This window comes from Pteronotus mesoamericanus, unplaced genomic scaffold (genome assembly GCF_021234165.1).
Source record: "Pteronotus mesoamericanus isolate MK-2021 breed Mesoamerican mustached bat unplaced genomic scaffold, CSHL_Meso_final scaffold_507, whole genome shotgun sequence".
NCBI lineage: Eukaryota > Metazoa > Chordata > Mammalia > Chiroptera > Mormoopidae > Pteronotus > Pteronotus mesoamericanus.
Window position 1 is genome coordinate 11,767,042 of NW_026555319.1, and position 17,113 is coordinate 11,784,154.

Here is a 17,113-nt window from a genome sequence, read left to right on the forward strand (position 1 = left end):
AACTCTACATTCCAGACTAGTTTAAATAATTGGCATTTATAGAGTATCAATACTTAATCAATTCAGAAGCATTTTTTTAGCACATTCCATACCTTGTTTTGATTTAATTCTTGCAACAGCCACATGAGTAATAACAGTACATCACATTTCATGAAGGTAACAATGTCTTCTCCATCCTGGCTCTCCCTGCTCCTCTAACAAGTAGGGGTATGGCCGTCCTTGACTAAGAGATGTTCTGATCCGTAAGAGTATATTACTCATTATAATAATTAATGCCACAACCCAGAACCAGCAGGACCTGCTCTAACATCCATCTGGTGGATCACAGGTTTGCAGCACCTTTGGCAGTCAGACAGTTACCATTCAGAGTCTTAGAGATCTTTCAGCTGCTGGGATTGTTCTACAGGTAACTGATTTATTCAGGACCCTCAATTCCTGAGGATTATAAACCAAAAGCAGCATTTTTTTCCCAACTGCCCCCCCCCCATGTACTAAGTTGGACCTCTCCCTTTCATCACGAAGTAGGTCCCTTAATAATGAAACTTCGCATTTATTTTCAGAGATTCAGCTCCCTTCAATATATAAATTGGTGTCTTTCTTTTTAATCTAAAACTCAGATGTGATTCAAAAGTCTTCTCCCTGATTCCAGAAGAGTGAGTGGCCTAGAGAGAGAGAGAAGTGTAGGTCTGGAGGCCTTCCTCACTCCTCTTCAGGCTCTCCTGTGTCTAAGGAGAAAGGGCTCAGAAACTGTGACCACACTGTCACATAAAGCCACAAGAAATATCTAGAATCCAATTGGGTATCTTTTTAAGATTTTTTTTTAGAAACTTTATTTTCTGTCAACTTTATTCCCCTTCCGTTCACAGTTTGTGGAAGACCAGTTTCAGGCCACTCCGTGGTTGTTGCTCCCACTCAGTGGCCTGAGCAGTGGAGGCTGCAGACCGGTCTTCAGTAGGAAAGTGCTGAATAGGCCCAGAGGGCATCTGCGCCTTCAGACCAGCCAGCCGCCTCAGGCTGAGCAGCAGTGAACTTGGGAGCCAGAGTAGTGCGTTCACCCTAAAATGCGTCCTTGGCCTCAGCTTTTTCAGCACTGGCCTGCTCTTCCTCCTCAATCTCTTCAGAATCTCTCACGAAGTGGAGATCAGGCATGACCTCCCATGGATGTTCACGGAAGATGGTGCCACGCACGCACAGAACTTCCTGGGCCGGCATGCACCATATCAGACCCACTGGGTGAGCCCCTTGTTGTTGCCAGGGGTGGCAATGTCCACGTGGTGCAGAGGAGAGTCTGTGTTACACAGAGCGGTGGTAGGCAGGTTGACATAAGACGCCTTGGGGGGACGCTGGTGGTCAGCGCTGGGATCAGCCACCACCAGAAGTCTCAGCTCCCGGAAGGCTGCCTGGAATTGGCTAGTGAAGTTCCCAGGAGTGAAGCAGCCAGCAATAGGAGTGGCTCCAGTGGCAGCGGCAAACTTAGCCCAGCTCACTGGCCAGTGTTCCTGGACAATGTGACAGTGACAGCAGCAGGGTTTTCAACGGCAACAATGGTATGAGCTGCCAGCAGAAGCTTCTCCCAGGTTCTCTTCAGGTTTATGACGCAGATGCCATCACTCTTCGTTTTGCAGATGTATTGTCCCATTTGGAAGTCAAGGTTGGTGCCCTTTAAGTGGGTTCCTGCTGCAAGGAATTTGAGGACATCCTCTTCCTTCATTTGCAGGATATCAAGGGCTCCGGACATGGTGAAAGTTTCCCTCTATGGGGGAACCAAGAACAATGCCATAGGGGCCCCTCTCTGGGTGGCACAGAAAGTCTTTTTATGATTTTAAAAAGTTATTGCTTTATATTTTCCTCCACATAAGTAGGCATCCCAATAGTAGGGGATATGAAGAGCTCCCAGGTTAGCAACACCAGGAGAGCGACACACCCCAACTCCATGCGGAAAGAAGCTCCTGCACACTGAGGACCCTGCCAGACCTGACACTATGTATCTCTTCAATTGGCTGTTCATCTGTATGATATGACATTTCCCTGAATAACTCTAGCAAATTAATCAAACTTGAAGAGAAAGTCATGGGAATCCCTAATTTGTAGCCAAATCAGGCATAAGTTGTGGGTAACATGGTGAACGACTACTTGCAATTGGCATCTGAAGTGCAGTAGGAGCAGTCTTGTGAAATTGAGCCCTTGACCTATAAGATATGACAGGTAAAGGTAGATAGTGTCAGAATTGACTTACATTGGTAAGACACCTAGCTAGTGCCACAGAGAATTGTTGGGTGAGGGTAAAACCCCACACAGCTGGTATCAGAAGTGTTGTGAGTGTGGTATTAGTCTGAAAGTAAGAGAGAAATACAGTTGGAGAAGTGGGTTTTTCACTACTCAGGAACACTGGTAAAGGAACTAAAGGAAAGAGTGAGAACAATGTCTCATATGTCAAATAGAAGATATTTATAAAGAAATAGAAATCATAACAAAAACGAAATCTGGAGTTGAAAAGGATAATTGAAATTAAAAAATTATTAGAGAGTCTTGACAACAGACTTGAATAGGCAGAAGGAAGAATAATGAACTTTAACATAGATCAACTGAGATTATTCATTTTAGGAACAGAATGAAAAAGAATGAATAAAAATGAACAGAGCCTCAGAGACCTGTGGGACACCATATGCACAATGGGAGTCTCAGAAGAGAAAAGAAAAAAAGAAGCAGAAAAAATATTTGAAAAAACAAAGGCTAAAAACTTTCAAAATTTGATGTGAAACGATAATCTACACATCCAAGAAACTCAGTAAACTCCAAGCAGGATAAATTCAAAGAAAGTCACACCTAGATCCTTTAAAATAAACAGCCAAGAAACAAAGAGAACTTTGAAGTCAGAGAGAGGTGGCTCTCACACAAAAGGAATATGATTAACAGCTGATATATGATCAGAAACCACAGGGGTAATAATGTAACATTTCAAGTTCTTATTTTATTAAAAAAAATTGTCAATCAAGAATTCTATACCCAGCAAAACTCTTCTTTAAAAATGAAGGCGAAATTAAGACATTCCCAGATAAGCAAATACTATGTTTGTCACTAGCAGACTTTCCTTACAAAAAATACTAAAGGGAATCCTTCAGACTGAAATGAAAGTCAGCATACTAGAGAGTAATTATTGTCATTACATTAGACAGTAATTCAAACCCACATGAAGAAATAAAGAGCATCAATAAAGGCATCTATACAGGCAAGTATAGAATATAGAAACACGTATTTTTTAAAAACTGCATAAAGCAGTAATTATAAATCTATGTTCATGGGCACACAATGCATAGAGATGTAATTTGTAACAATAAAAGCTTAAAAGGAGGAGAAATGGAAATATGTAAAGTTTTTAAAATAAAATTTTAAATTTTATTTTTATATAAATTTTTTTAAAGTAAAGTTTTTAGTATACTACTGAAACTAAGTTGGTATTAATGCAAACTGATTGTTATAAATTGAGATATTAATGGTAATCTACAGGGTAACCACTTAGAAAATAACTAAAAATATGTATTAAAAGAAATGACAAGGGAATTTAAATAGTACAGTAGAAAATATATATTTAACACAAGAGAAGGAAATAAGGAAGAATTGAGCAACAAAACAGACATTGAAAATAAATAGTACAACAGCAATGTAAATTCTACATGAGCTGTGGCCACATTAAATTCAAATTAACTAAACTCACCAATTAAAAGCCAGAGATTTGCAGAAGGGCTAAAACAACACGATCAAACTACATGTCTACAAAAGCCCCAGTTTAGATTCAAAGACATAAACAGGTTGAAAGTAAAAGGATGGGAGAAATGTTGTCATGCAAACAGTAATCAAAAGAGAGCAGGAATGACTATACTACTATCAGACAAAAGAGACTTTAAGTCAAAAATTGTTATTAGAGACAAATAAGGACGTTTTATAATGACAAAAGAGTCAATCCACCAAGGAGATATAAAACGGTAAGCATACATGCACTTAGAACAGAGTCCCAAAATACATGAAGAAAAATAGGACAGAAATGAAGGGAGAAACAGACAATTCAAGAATAATAGTTAGGCCCTGGCTGGTGTGGCTCAGTGGGTTGAGTGCCAGCCTGTGAACCCAAAGGTTGCCAGTTTGATTCTCTGTCAGGGCACATGCCTGGGTTGTAGACTGTGTCTCCAGCTGGGGGTGTGCAAGAGTCAACTGACTGATGCTTCTCTCACACATTGATGTTTCTCTCTCATTCTTTCTCCCTCCCCTACCTTCTCACTGATAATAAATAAAATAAAATAAAAAGAATAATAGTTGGAGACTTCAGTATCCCACTTTCAATAAGGGATAGAGCAACTAGACAGAAAATCAGCAAGGAAAGAGAAGACTTGAGTAACACTGTAAACCAAGTAGATATAATTTTCTTCTCAAGTGGAAGTGAAATGTTCCCCAAGATAGAACATATGTTACACCATAAAACAAGTCTCAATAAACTTAAAAAGATTGAAGTACCAAGTATGTTCTCTGACCACATGGAATAAAATTAGAAATCAATAACAGAAGGAAGTTTGGAAAATTCATAAATATGCAGAAATTACACAACACAGTCTTGAATAATCAAAGGATCAATGAAGAATTAACAAGAGAAATTTTAAATACTTTGAATGAATGAAAGTGAAAACACAAGACAATACTGTGGAGAGAAGATCATTTCTTCAATGACTATTCAGACATCTTGAACTGCTTCTGTTTGACAGTCTCTTTACTACATCTCAACAGGTTTACTGGCCGCAGATTCACCTCAACCTTTTGCTTAATGGGAAACCTCGACACCATACACACAATGGGAGTCCTAGAAGAGGGATGTTTTGCATCCCTCCCAAACACACTGGTTGAGCGATCATAGTTTTATTAGGAGAGTTTCAGAGTTGGTCTTTCGAGCCAGTTGCACTGATGTTCTCTCTGTCCTCTCTGGACCTCTCTACTTATAGATTAGACGTCTTGTATTTTATGGCTGAATGGGACATGTGACCAAAAGACTCTTTGAAGTTGCATGCCTTGACATTTTTAAACAAGGGCTCAACCTCCTAGCCAAGCCTCCCCTTTCTGCTGGCTCCTGTGGCAAAGTCAGGAGGTACCTGCACCTCCCGGCACAATCCCAGGGACCTGGAGGGACTCCAGTTTTAGTTTTCCCTTTTGGTTTTTATCCAGTGTCAGCAGCCCCACCAAAATGGACAAATGTCTATGAGCTTATATCCATGGGCTCAGTTTTTAAAATTAAGTACCATTTTTATAACTAATAGAATATTGTCTTTATAAAAATTAGGTTTTAAAACTCAGCCTATTGGAGAGCCGCTTATACATAGCACATGCTTTTTATATTCAGTATTTCAGGCTATTGGGCAGATTGTCAGTCTCTATTCTAGCCTCTATTTTTAAATATTCCCCTTTTAAAAAAGAATATGAGGGGAGCCCTGGCCAGGTAGCTCAACTGGCTAGAGCATCGTCTTGATATGCTAAGGTTGTATAAATAAGTGGAATAACAAATCAATGTCTCTCTCTCTCTCTCTCTCTCTGTCCCCCTCTTCCCCTCTCTCTCTAAAATCAATAAATAAAAATTTAAAAAAGAATACGAGGGGGGAAAATCCTGGTGAGTTGCTCTGATGTGAAATAAAACCCATCTGGCTTTTGGCATGCCCCCATTTCCCAGAGAGATGGATAATGTGGTTAGCTGGAGGCAACTGCCTTGTAATATTTTTACCTGCCCAAGGATGTCTCAAAGGTCAGAGGTATAAAAATACGAGCTGTATTTTTCTTGGCTGATAATATCATCCAGCTTTAACTTCAGAACAGGGATTTTCAATTCTCAGCAGCACCAGGATCACCTGAGAGCAGGTCAGAAATGCAAACTCAGGCCTCGCCCCAGACCTGCTGAATTAGAAACCGTGGGAGTGGGGCCAGCTATCTGTGTGTTAACGAACCCTCTGGGGGATGCTGACCCACATGCAGAGGTGGAAAACCACTGCTTTAGAAAAATATAACCACTTTCTTTGAAAGAAGAGAAAATGTGACATATTATAAATTAATTAAAACATTACATATTAATTTAATTCTCTAAGATTTTTTTTCAGTGCCTATTATGCACTAAGTACTGTTCTCCAAGTTTTCAGCACCTCGAACATCTGCAGGGAGCAGGCAGGAAATGTGCATGTGCGAAGCTTGCCAGGGCCTGGCTGCAGCCTGGACAGCGTGAGGCAGGCTGTTTTGAGACCCTGGTTGCTAGTAGCCAGAGAAAAAGGAAGACCCGGTGGAAAAATGCTGTCTCCCCTTTTCCCAAGAAGCTAACAACCGTATTATAGAAAATCTCTCTATTTAAATGTTGGAAAAATTGGAAACCTATTTTAAAAGTAATTTTAAAAAATAAAACGAACAGCTTCATTGAGATACAATTCACATGGCATACAACTCACCCTTAAGTGTACATTTTGAAGTTTTTTTAATATAATTATTATATGTGATTGTTACCACATCTGATTTGGGAACATTTTTGTCCCCTGTAACAGACATCTCACATGCATTAGTAGTCACTCCCCATTGAACTAGATGGGCAGAATATTGAAGGCAGGGATTCGGTTTGATTAAGCTTTGATTTCCCAGAGTCAGGGCTGTAGAAATCACTTAATACTGCTTGTTGGATGAATGAACGAGAGCTCTTTGCCCTTTTCATACTTACCTTACATTTTTTTCTTGATTCATTTCACTAGACCTTCAGCTGCGCGATGGCAAGGACATGTCTGATTTGTTCTGTCACATGCCTAGTGCCTGGTACACCGTAGGTGCTCAATAAACAGTACTTGAATGCACGACTACATTTAACATTTGTTTTCATTCTCTGCATTCGTTATAGCAGCCTGAGTTCCAAGAATATTATACCTATCGCAACATTAATGAATCCCTACAGATAAACATTTAGAGAGGCGTCGTCAACCAATGAGTGCTCATTGGTACCTCGACAGCCATTTCACAGGCTGGTGCGCCCTGTGAGAACCCCAGTAAAACACCACCAGCCCCAGAGAGCTTGTAAATTCTTCTAACCAGAAGGGCTCTCCCCGCCCCCTCTCCCCGCACAGCCGGCTCTGCCCTCCGCCGCCTCCTCTCCGCCCACTCTCGCCGCGGTCTCCTGGCGGCGGCGGCTTTGTCTCGTGGGCTGGTCCCTGGCGGCTTCCTCCCCCGAGCAGCTGCCGCCAGAGGGAGGAAGCGGCGCGGGAGCTGTCCGGCACCTCGGTGCTGAAACCCCGAGCGCCGGTCATCCACCACCACCATGTAAGGGCCATGAAAAGGGCTCGTCCTGGCGCAGCGCGGACATGGAGGAAGACTTATTCCAGCTAAGGCAGCTGCCGTGAGTACCACGGGGGAGAGTGAGAGGCAGACAGGCTTTCCTTTAAAAAAAAAAAAAAAGGAAACCCTGCAGGGGGGCATCGCTGCATGGCGTCTGGGATTCAGAGGGGACTGTTTCAAAGGAAAGAATTAGGCCTGGAGGAGAAAAGCCATTTTCCTACCCCAGGAGACCAGTCTCTGTATCTTTGATTCAGTTCGATTTTTCAGATCCTTCAGAATCTTAGGGGTACCTACAGGGTGTTATGTTCTCCCTTTTAATTGCAATCAATACTAAAGGGATTTTGAGGTCTGTGTTTTAAGAAAGCATTAGCTGCTGTTTGGAAATGTGGACTGAATTTATGAGTCCGTGCAATGACATCGGTTATTTCCAGCCTTTCTCCTGTGCTGTGAAATTCCTCATTTTTCTGCAAGGTCTTTTCGAAGGGGATGATAATTGATGTTGCAAACTGATTTCTAAAAAGCTAAGATGCCTTCCTAGAGGGGAAGCTTGGGCAAAGTCCGGTTGTTTATGAAGTGTGTGAATGAGAGGGCTGAGCATCCTCACTGAAACCTCTTGCCTTCTTCTGAATGGAAGGTTTTTATAACAGCTAGAGTGAGACTCACTGTCAACAGCTATCCTTGGGAGCATTAGGAATACACTGCTTAGAGGATGGGCATTTTAAAGTGATACCAAATTTGTTCTAAGAATCTTGAGGGAATACAACCAAGCAATGGAAAGGACAGGGGCCTTTCAAAGGGGCTTAGGAATCTCTCCTACCACAAGCTGATGGTGATTTGCTAAGCAAATTCCAAGAGTATGGGATGGGACATTAAAAAGAACATTAAGAGACACTGTTGTTTTAATTTTTAGAAGCACTAGCCATTTGGATGACAGTAGACACCATTTGGATTTGTTGGGAAGGCAATAATATTGTTAGTATGTATTTTCTTGACTTGAAATTTTTTTCTCTCTCTAAGCCACTGAAGAATTCTCCCAAGTGACTTTTAGTGTGACTGATACAGCTCTCTGAGGCTCTGAATACCAAAGGATACTGTAATATTTACTTCTTAATCAGTGTAAAATTAATTTTCATTTAAAATTTTAATTAATTCAAATTTTAAGCTCTTATTAATTGATCCACAAGTAACATGTCTTATGTAATACAATATTATTTCACAATTGCTCAAAGATGCTCAGTTATTGATGTTTGAATATATAAAAATGGACATATCTGTGTGCAAATTTCTCAAGGGAAACACACTGCTTTCATTGAAAATAAATATCATGTTCAAAAACCAACATATTATCTCAAAATAAAAAATAACTTAGAAACTAAAATATGAATTTGGTACTCAGAATAGCATACAATTCATATTGGAACTGCAGTTTTACTAGGATAAATTTTCAAATAATGTCAGAGCACATGAACTTTGCTAATTACTCACAGGTTCATGTATATTTAATTTACTAATATATAGACATGACACTGTTGTGACAATTCGTTTCTTAATTAAAAAGGTAAAATAATAAGAGGTTTTTATTTAAATTTAAAAATTAATTTATTTTCTATTATATAAGATAATGTACTATATCATCTATATAGGGTAAAGTTCAGAAATAAGCACAAAAATAAAAAAAATAAGTTTCTCTCTACGTAAACCCCACTTTTATGTTTCTTGTTTATTCTTTCTGATATTTATGCACATAAATATATAAAATATCTGTTAGAGAGGCCAAATTGTGTACTGGTTGAGAGCATTGGTCCTTGAGTAAGACAAGCTTGGGTTTGGATCCTGACTCTGCCACTTCCTGGTTATGTGACTTTGAGCAAGTGACTTCACCTTTCTAAGACTCAGCTCCCCTAGCATAAAATGAAGGTCAAAATAGTTCTTGGTTCATGGGGTTATTGTGAAGCTCAAGTGAACTGATGTGTACTACATACCTGACAGATAGAAAGCTCTCAACACATAGTTATTATTATTATTACATCTGAAAGATCATTTATAAAAACAAAATATATTGGCTACTTATGTTGGATTTCCAAAAATTGTAACCTGCAAACACCAAACTATATGAGGTCAAAATTAGCCCTGAAATGTGCTGACCTCAATTTATTTATTTATTTTTTAAAAAGAGTAAAGTAAAAGGAATAGCTGTGAGAATCTGAGTGGGTTACAAATCATGACTTAGATGGTTTTAAACCACACCCCGTATATGTTATGCACAGATTTCAGGCAGCAGATTTCCTGAGAGCAATATGGTTTTAAAAAATCAGAATGCCTTGTAGAGAGTTGGCAAGCATGAGGTTTGGAACAGGTTCAGTCCCATGGGAGGCCAAGTGTTAATAGATTATAAGCCACTAAGTAGTTTGCAGGGTCAGGGTTTGGGGAAAAGAGGTGGAGGATGTCTAAGAAAACAACTCTTCCTTGTATGTGGGGGCTCCTTAGCGTAGCTCTAGGATGGCTCATTTGAGACCATGGACAATCTCTGCTTTTCACCTTCTATACACTCAGGCACAGCCCAATGTACAGGAGATTCAGGGGGCTGAGATGGTATATCTAGCCATGCCTTTGTGTGACCTTCTGCAAGCTAGACTTTTCTGGGTCTCTCCTTTCCAGGATGATTTCTTGAAAGCAGGTTCACAGACTTCATTCATTCGTTCACTCATTCATTCATTTTACTGGGGTGCCATCCTTGACACAAGAGATTCTACAACAGAGTAAGACTGACATTGTCCTTGCCCTCGAGATGCTTGTAACCTAGCACTGCAGTGTTTGATACAGTAGTCACTAGCTACCATGTGACTACTTAAATTTAAACCTAAGTCATGTAATTTGTATGTGAAATAACCTTTACAGTATAATATATAGTATAAATAAAATTTATAAATAAAATATGCAAAATTTGAAAAATAAGCCCCTCGGTAGCACTAACCACATTTCAAGTGCTCAATAGCTACATGTGGCCAGTGGCTGCTGTATGCACAGCTGAGGTCAGACACATTCCCTCAACTGCAGAAAGGTTTACTGGACAGCGCTGGTCTGGTGGGACAGGCGGACACTGAACTCGTAATTGCACAATAATTGGGAGAATGGTCTTATGGGCCACAAAAGGACAAGTTCAGGGTGCAATAAGGCTAGTTCTAGAAGGGGGAGTGAGAGGATCAGAAAAGACTTCCTTGAGGAAGTGACACTGGAGCTGAGTCCCCAGAGATGTGTAGGAGTCATCCAGGAAAAGCGATGGGATGAGGGCACTCATGACAAAGGGCAATCCAGACAAAGGGCACTCTGTGGGGGGAAAGCTCAAAGTCAGGCGAATGGGGCACTTTGAACAAGTGGTTTGAGGGAAAGCTGCAGAGGACAGCAGGGACCAGACCATACTGGGCCCTGTAGGTTGTGACAAGGAGTTAGAACTTCATCTTATATTTGCTCAATCCACTTCCTTTCTTTTTTTACAGTCCTTGTCTTTCAAGATTGAGCTTACATCCATTACTTTGATGAATCTCCCCCTGACTTCTCCTAGTCTTAAATAGCAGCAGAGGTAAAAGATCTGGGTTCAAATTCTGACTTTGACACTTATTATCTGGGGGGCCTTGGGGCCATGACTTCATCTCCCCAAGGCTGGGAGCTCATCTTTAAAGTCAGGATAATGACAGTCTCTGCATGGTAGGAAGATCACCATTGGGGAGCTCTTGGCCCAGTTCCTGGCTCCAAGTAAGGGTTCAACCAATGGCACAGATATTATTTGTCTTCTTCCACTCTGGATTTGTTTCTCTTATCCTTCAACTTGTTCAGGTAGTAAAGCACCAGGAAGCTGTGGTCTTCTTTTTAGAACACTAAGAAAATGTCCTACTGGAAGCTAATGAAAGTACATGTCCAAACTTGAACTCCTGATCTTTCCTCTACCTTGCCCCTACTCTAGCCTCAGCCATCTCAGTTGATAGCAACTCCATCATGCCATTTGGGCCCGAAACTTTGAAGTCAAACTTGACTCTTCTTTCTCTTGTATTTCACTTCAATCCATCCAGAAATCCCTTTGGTCTTGCCTTTAAGCCATCTCCAGATTCCAACCACTTTTCTCTACCTTTACTGCTGTTTTCTGGTCCAAAACCCCATCATCTCTCATGTGGATGTATTGCAATGGACACCTTACTGGTTTCCTGCTCTCAGCCTTGTCTCCCTACAGTCCCTTCTCAATACAGCATCCAGAGGGATTCCTTAAAAGTCAAATCATGTCCTCCCCCAGCTCAGAACCTCCCATGGCTCTGCATCTCACCTGTCTCTTCCCCTCTCCCACCAACTCGTTCTGCCGCAGCCACTCTGGTCATCTTGGTGTTTCTCAAACCTTCCAGGTAGGCTCCTACCTCAGGACGCCACTGCTCTCTCTCTAGAAAGCTTTTCCCCAAAGTATCTGCTTCACCTTTGTCAAGTCTCGAATGCTACCATCTCACCAAAGCCTACTTTGATCACCCTCTTTAAGACTGGAGCCCTCTCTCACAACTATTAGCATGGCTACTATCAAAAAATAAAAATAAGTGTTGGCCAGGATGTGGAGAAATTGAAATTCTTTTGTGCTGTTAGTGGGAATGAAAAATGGTGCAGACTCTACGGAAAACAAGAGGGCGGTGTCTTTAAAACTTAAAAACAAAGCATACAATCCAGCAGTCTCGCTTCTGGATATAAACCCATAAAAGAATCAAAAGCATAATCCTGAAGAGGTATGTGTACAACCCTGTTCATAGCGACATTAATTGAAATAGCCAAAAACGTGGAAGCAGCCCAAGCATCTCTTTATGGATGAGTGGATAAACAAGTGTGGTCTATCCATGCAATGGAATATTATTCAGCTTCGAAAAGGAAGGAAATTCTGACACATGCTACAGCATGGATAAACCTTGAGGACATTATGCTCAGTGAAGTAAGCCAGTCATGAATAGACAACTACTGTATGATTCCACTTACATGAGGCACTTAGAGTAGTCAAGTTCACAGAGACAGAAAGTAGAATAACAGTTGCCAGGGGCTACAGGAGAAGGGGGTGGAGAGATGTTTAATGTGTACAGAATTACAGTTTTGCAAAATAAAAAGATTCTTATGGATAGAAGGCAGTAATGGCTGCACAACATTATGAATGTACTTAATGCCACTGAACTGTATTCTTAAAAATAGTTAAATGGAAACTTTAATCTTATGTGTATTTTACCACAAATGAAAACAATGCAGCCTTCTTTCCCCATCCTCCAGAACCATGTTCTACTTTTTCCTTTTTCATTGTGCTTATCACCTTGTAACCTACCATAAAATGTACTTATTTATTGCTTAGTGTATGGCTTCCCCCCCAGTGAGATTGCCAGCTTCACATGGCAGGGGTCTCATGTATCCGAGTACCTGGGACATCACCTAGATTCCATCTGATACTGGATTCCTGTGTAGATCAGCATACCAGTATATGTGGGCCAAGAGACTTTTAAAAACTTTTTTAACGAAAACCCAGAAAAACCTGCTCATCGCCTTGATCGTTCTCCTTAACAGTGGTGGCTACACAGCTGAGTCCTCCTGATAGGAAAGATCAGACATAGCCTTGTTTCATCTTACTCATCTGCCTGCTTCCCCATCCCCTTCTTAAGTCAGGGAAGTTGGGAGAATGCAGTTTGACTTACTGATTACATGATTATCTTTTTGATATTGTCCCAGGCAAACTCTATTGGCTCATGGGAAGGACTCATTTTTGAATTCTAGAGAAGGACCCAGAAGCAGATTTTGTTTCCTCTAAGTGAGGAGACCTCTGCATGATGCTTTCTCTCTGTTGACTCCATGACTTTCATCTCCATGGCAACGCTGTGAAATAAAAATTTTCATCTCCATTCTACCAGGCAGGAAACAGATTCAGAGAGGTAAAGTAACCTACCCAGGGTCCCATAGCTACTGAATGCCATAGGTATGGGATCGAAACCCAGGTCGGTTTGTATGGCACAGCTGGGCTCTCTTCTTCCCTACAGCAGACCACCATCCTTCACACAAGACTTTCAGTAGCACTCTGAGCTAATCACAATTAGGTTTAAGCTTTCTTTCCTGTCTGACAGATTCAGGAACTCAGGTAATAAAGATCCAGCAACTCAGGCGAAAAGAGAAAAAGAATCTTTTTTTTATCTAAAATACCCAAATCAAGTTTCAGACCCTAACTTAAGGGATGAGTTCAATGAATTTCATGACACAAACAAGATCTTTACATTGACAGCTATTTCCTCAAGCTCCTCTCTTCTTTAAATAGCGAAATTATGTAAAATAAATGTTCCCAGCTATTTTCGTGAATTATATGCTATCTATACCCAACAAATGCTAAGGAGTTGTGAGCCAGCCTGTTTTGAAGTCCTCATATATTTAACATATGCCACTGCTATTTTCTTTCATATTTCCCCCCTCCCCTTGGGAAATCTTGGCTTGTGTAGTTGATACATACTTTTAGAAACGCAGCCGATTCAAAATGTAGCTTGGCTTTCTTAGTCTAATTTAATGTCAAAGGTCTCCTTTTATGTCTGTCTTAAAACAAGCATTCTTAAATAAAGGTGCCCTGGCTTCTTGTGGTTTGCCAGAGAAGGAATATGAACAGATCCTGGTTTAAACTGCAGGGAGCTAAGCCACTTTCTCAAAGTCATATTTCACAAAGGTCACTGTACTCCATGCTCAAGGCAGAAAGGTGACTTCGGTGAAGCCAGGTGGGAGGGAAGCAAATATTTACTCAATGCCCGCAACTGGCCCATTCATCAAGCTCGGCTAATCTTCCCGGCGGTCCTGCAAGCCCCGTCATCGTCCCTATTTCACAGATGTGACAGGCTTAGCAGATGCTACCTGATCAACAAGAGCTCCGTAAATAGTCATTATTGTTGTGTGTATTGGTTATTAGATGCTCAGGTTAAAAACTGCAAATGTTACAGAAAGGTCCAAAATAAAAAGTAAAAAAATTTCCTTTTTCTCAAAACACCTCGCTTCTAGGCAGTCCTCCTCCTCAGAAGCAACCGGCCATCAGCTCCTCTGTATCCTTCCAGAATGTCGAGGCTCTAGAACCATAAATAATCTATGGCAGCACTTCTCAGACTTACTTGGACTGCACACATTGTCTGGGGACCTGGTTAAAATGCAGATGCTGATTTAGTAGGTCTGGGTCAGGGCCTAAGACTGCATGTCTAACAAGCCCCCAGGGGACGCCAGGCCTCTGGTTGGAGACCACGTGTTAAGCCTTAGTGGCAAGGACCTAGATCACATGATCACATTCTAGCCTATTTAATAGTGAGCCCCAACAATTTTTTCCTGTTGGCTCTTACACATTAACATGTGCATGTATTTATGTATGTGTGTTTATTATGGTAGAATACGCATCACGTACAATTTACCGTTTTGATCATTTAAAGGGTATAGTTGGTGGCATTAAGTACGTTCACATTGTGCAACCATCACGACTATCTATTTGCAGAACCATTTCATCTTCCCAACTGAAATTCCATACCTATTACACACTAACTCCTCATTCTCCCCTCCCTCCAGCACCTACATTCTGCCTGCGACTTTGACTACATTGGGCCCCCTCATATAGGTGGACAATATCTGTCCTTTGTGTGAGGCTTATTTCACTTAGCGTAATGTCTTCAAAGTTCATCCATGTTGTAGCATGGGTCATAATTTCCTTCCGTTTTAAGGCAGAATAATATTCCATTGTACAGATAGACCACACTTTGTTTATCCATTCACCCCTTCAGCCACTGACGGACACTTGGATTGTTTCCCTCTTTGGCTGTCGTGACACAGATCAACTTAAAAACATTTTTAAAAAAAAATTTTCTCAAGTGGCTGTGCCACAATGTATTTCATTACTTTTTTCCTGATGATTGTTTCTAGTTTTGTTAACACTTATCACATTTAGTTAACAATTATCACATGCAAAGCTGCAAATAGCCTACTAGCACCGGAGGAGAGGAGCAGAGTGGCTAGGAGTGGGGACTCTGGGAAGTCGGGTGGCTTTGCCAGCATCTGGCGTAGACACCCACTGTGTGACCTTGAACAAGCTCCCGGCCCCTCTGCTGTTGAATGGTCTCATCTGGAACATGGGGATAGTGAAAGTGAAGTATAAATAAGATAATCGATGAAAGCGCAAACCTGGAGCCGACTCACGGCAAGCTAACAGTCCCTATCAGCTGTTATTTGTGTGGTAAACCCTTGCCTGCTTGTGTCTATCCCTACAATGGATTGCCAGCGTGACCAATCTGGGCGGGCTTGCAAAGCATTTCAAATTTTGAAAGAAATCACCAGTTACCTTCCAAAAAGGCCTCAGTGGTTGCTATTAGTCACAGAAAGAAGTACGGAGTCCTGGAGAGCCCTTCAGGAGAGGATGCGATAAAAGTAGTAGTCAGGGGAGATTATCAGGCCTCAGGATCATTTCCTTCTCTTGATGCCACCCTCAGAGTTGAGGGTGATCCATGGCCCTTTCCTTCATCCCTGAAAATGAAGTGATAATGTGTGATAATGTGAGTAAATGTTCATGTCCTTTCTTTGCCTAATATTTATCTATGTTTTTATCTTGTTCAAATACCTTGGGGGGACTGTTTATGTTTTTCAATTTGAGGACATCTTGGGGACAGCGAGTTCCTTCCTGGAACCCATTTCACACCACCCCTTACTCAGTGGGTTGCAGAGTTGAAATGTCCCATCTGCAGGGACCACAGGGCTCAATCTAGCCATACTATGCCCTTAGAAGAATGTGGGCCCCAGATGGCTGGATATTCTACTTTTTAAGAGACATCAGAAGTCTCATTTTTATGTAAATTCTTTCAATTAAAAAAAATCCACTGGCATCCACTTAAAAAAATACCATACAGGCAACTTTTTGTGGGCATAATGTAACCTTTAGGTGACCAAATTGTTATATCTAGTAGAGAGATGAGTCTAAATTCTGAAACACACATGCTTCCAAACAGTAGTCTAGACTAAAGACATCCTCATTCCCACAGCCTACCATGTGAACAGGGTTTCTTTGACGTTGTGCAGTGCCCAGCCTGTGCACCTGTATGTGACAGCCTTGATTGATACACAACCTTTGAAGTTGCCACTTTGTCACTCCCTACAGTCCAACTCAATGGAAATGCCAACCTCCTACCCATTCAACTCGCCCGACCGTGAAATAAAGCCTTTCACCTGTCTTGGGCACAAGAGCTGTGCCGCAAGGCCGGGGAGGGGGAGCTCTAGCCTTCATGACCGGATTTGCTCTGTCCTCTAGGGTGGTGAAATTTCGTCGCACGGGCGAGAGTGCCAGGTCAGAGGATGACGCGGCTTCGGGAGAGCATGAGGTCCAGATTGAAGGGGTTCGCACGGGCCTAGAGGCGGTGGAGCTAGATGATGGAGCAGCTGTGCCCAAGGAGTTTGCCAATCCCACCGATGGTGAGGGGACCCTGCAGCTGAGACATCAGCTCAGGTCACAGTCAGGGGCTCTGAGATGCCAGGGTTGCCTCCCCAGGTGGCACTTTCAGAGGGACCATGTGAAGCGGCAAGTAGGAGGGCCCAGAGGGCCCAGGGATGATACTGGAAGTGTGAGCTGAACCCCCATGGCTTACTCCAGCCGGCAGGGTTACATCACAATCCCTGCCATCAGCATCACTGCCAACACTTGGCTGAGGACAGCATGATGATGATGACGACGACCACAGCTATGGCGATAATGATGAGGGTGGTGATGATGATGATGATGGTG

At 41.7% G+C, this 17,113-nt stretch overlaps 1 protein-coding gene and 1 pseudogene across 1 annotated transcript in view; one reads left to right on the plus strand and one right to left on the minus strand.

Annotated features, from left to right (window-relative positions):
• Positions 1 to 699: 699 nt before the first annotated feature.
• LOC129087205 (40S ribosomal protein SA-like) lies at positions 700 to 1,738 on the minus strand (annotated as a pseudogene).
• Positions 1,739 to 7,213: 5,475 nt separating this feature from the next.
• SVOP (SV2 related protein) overlaps positions 7,214 to 17,113 on the plus strand; it is a 48,686-nt gene continuing 38,786 nt past the window's right edge. The window contains exons 1-2 of the mRNA XM_054594382.1: positions 7,214 to 7,396; positions 16,643 to 16,803. Coding sequence (XP_054450357.1) covers positions 7,362 to 7,396; positions 16,643 to 16,803 — 196 coding nt within the window. The 5' untranslated portion in view covers positions 7,214 to 7,361. The remainder of the gene's footprint in view (positions 7,397 to 16,642; positions 16,804 to 17,113) is intronic.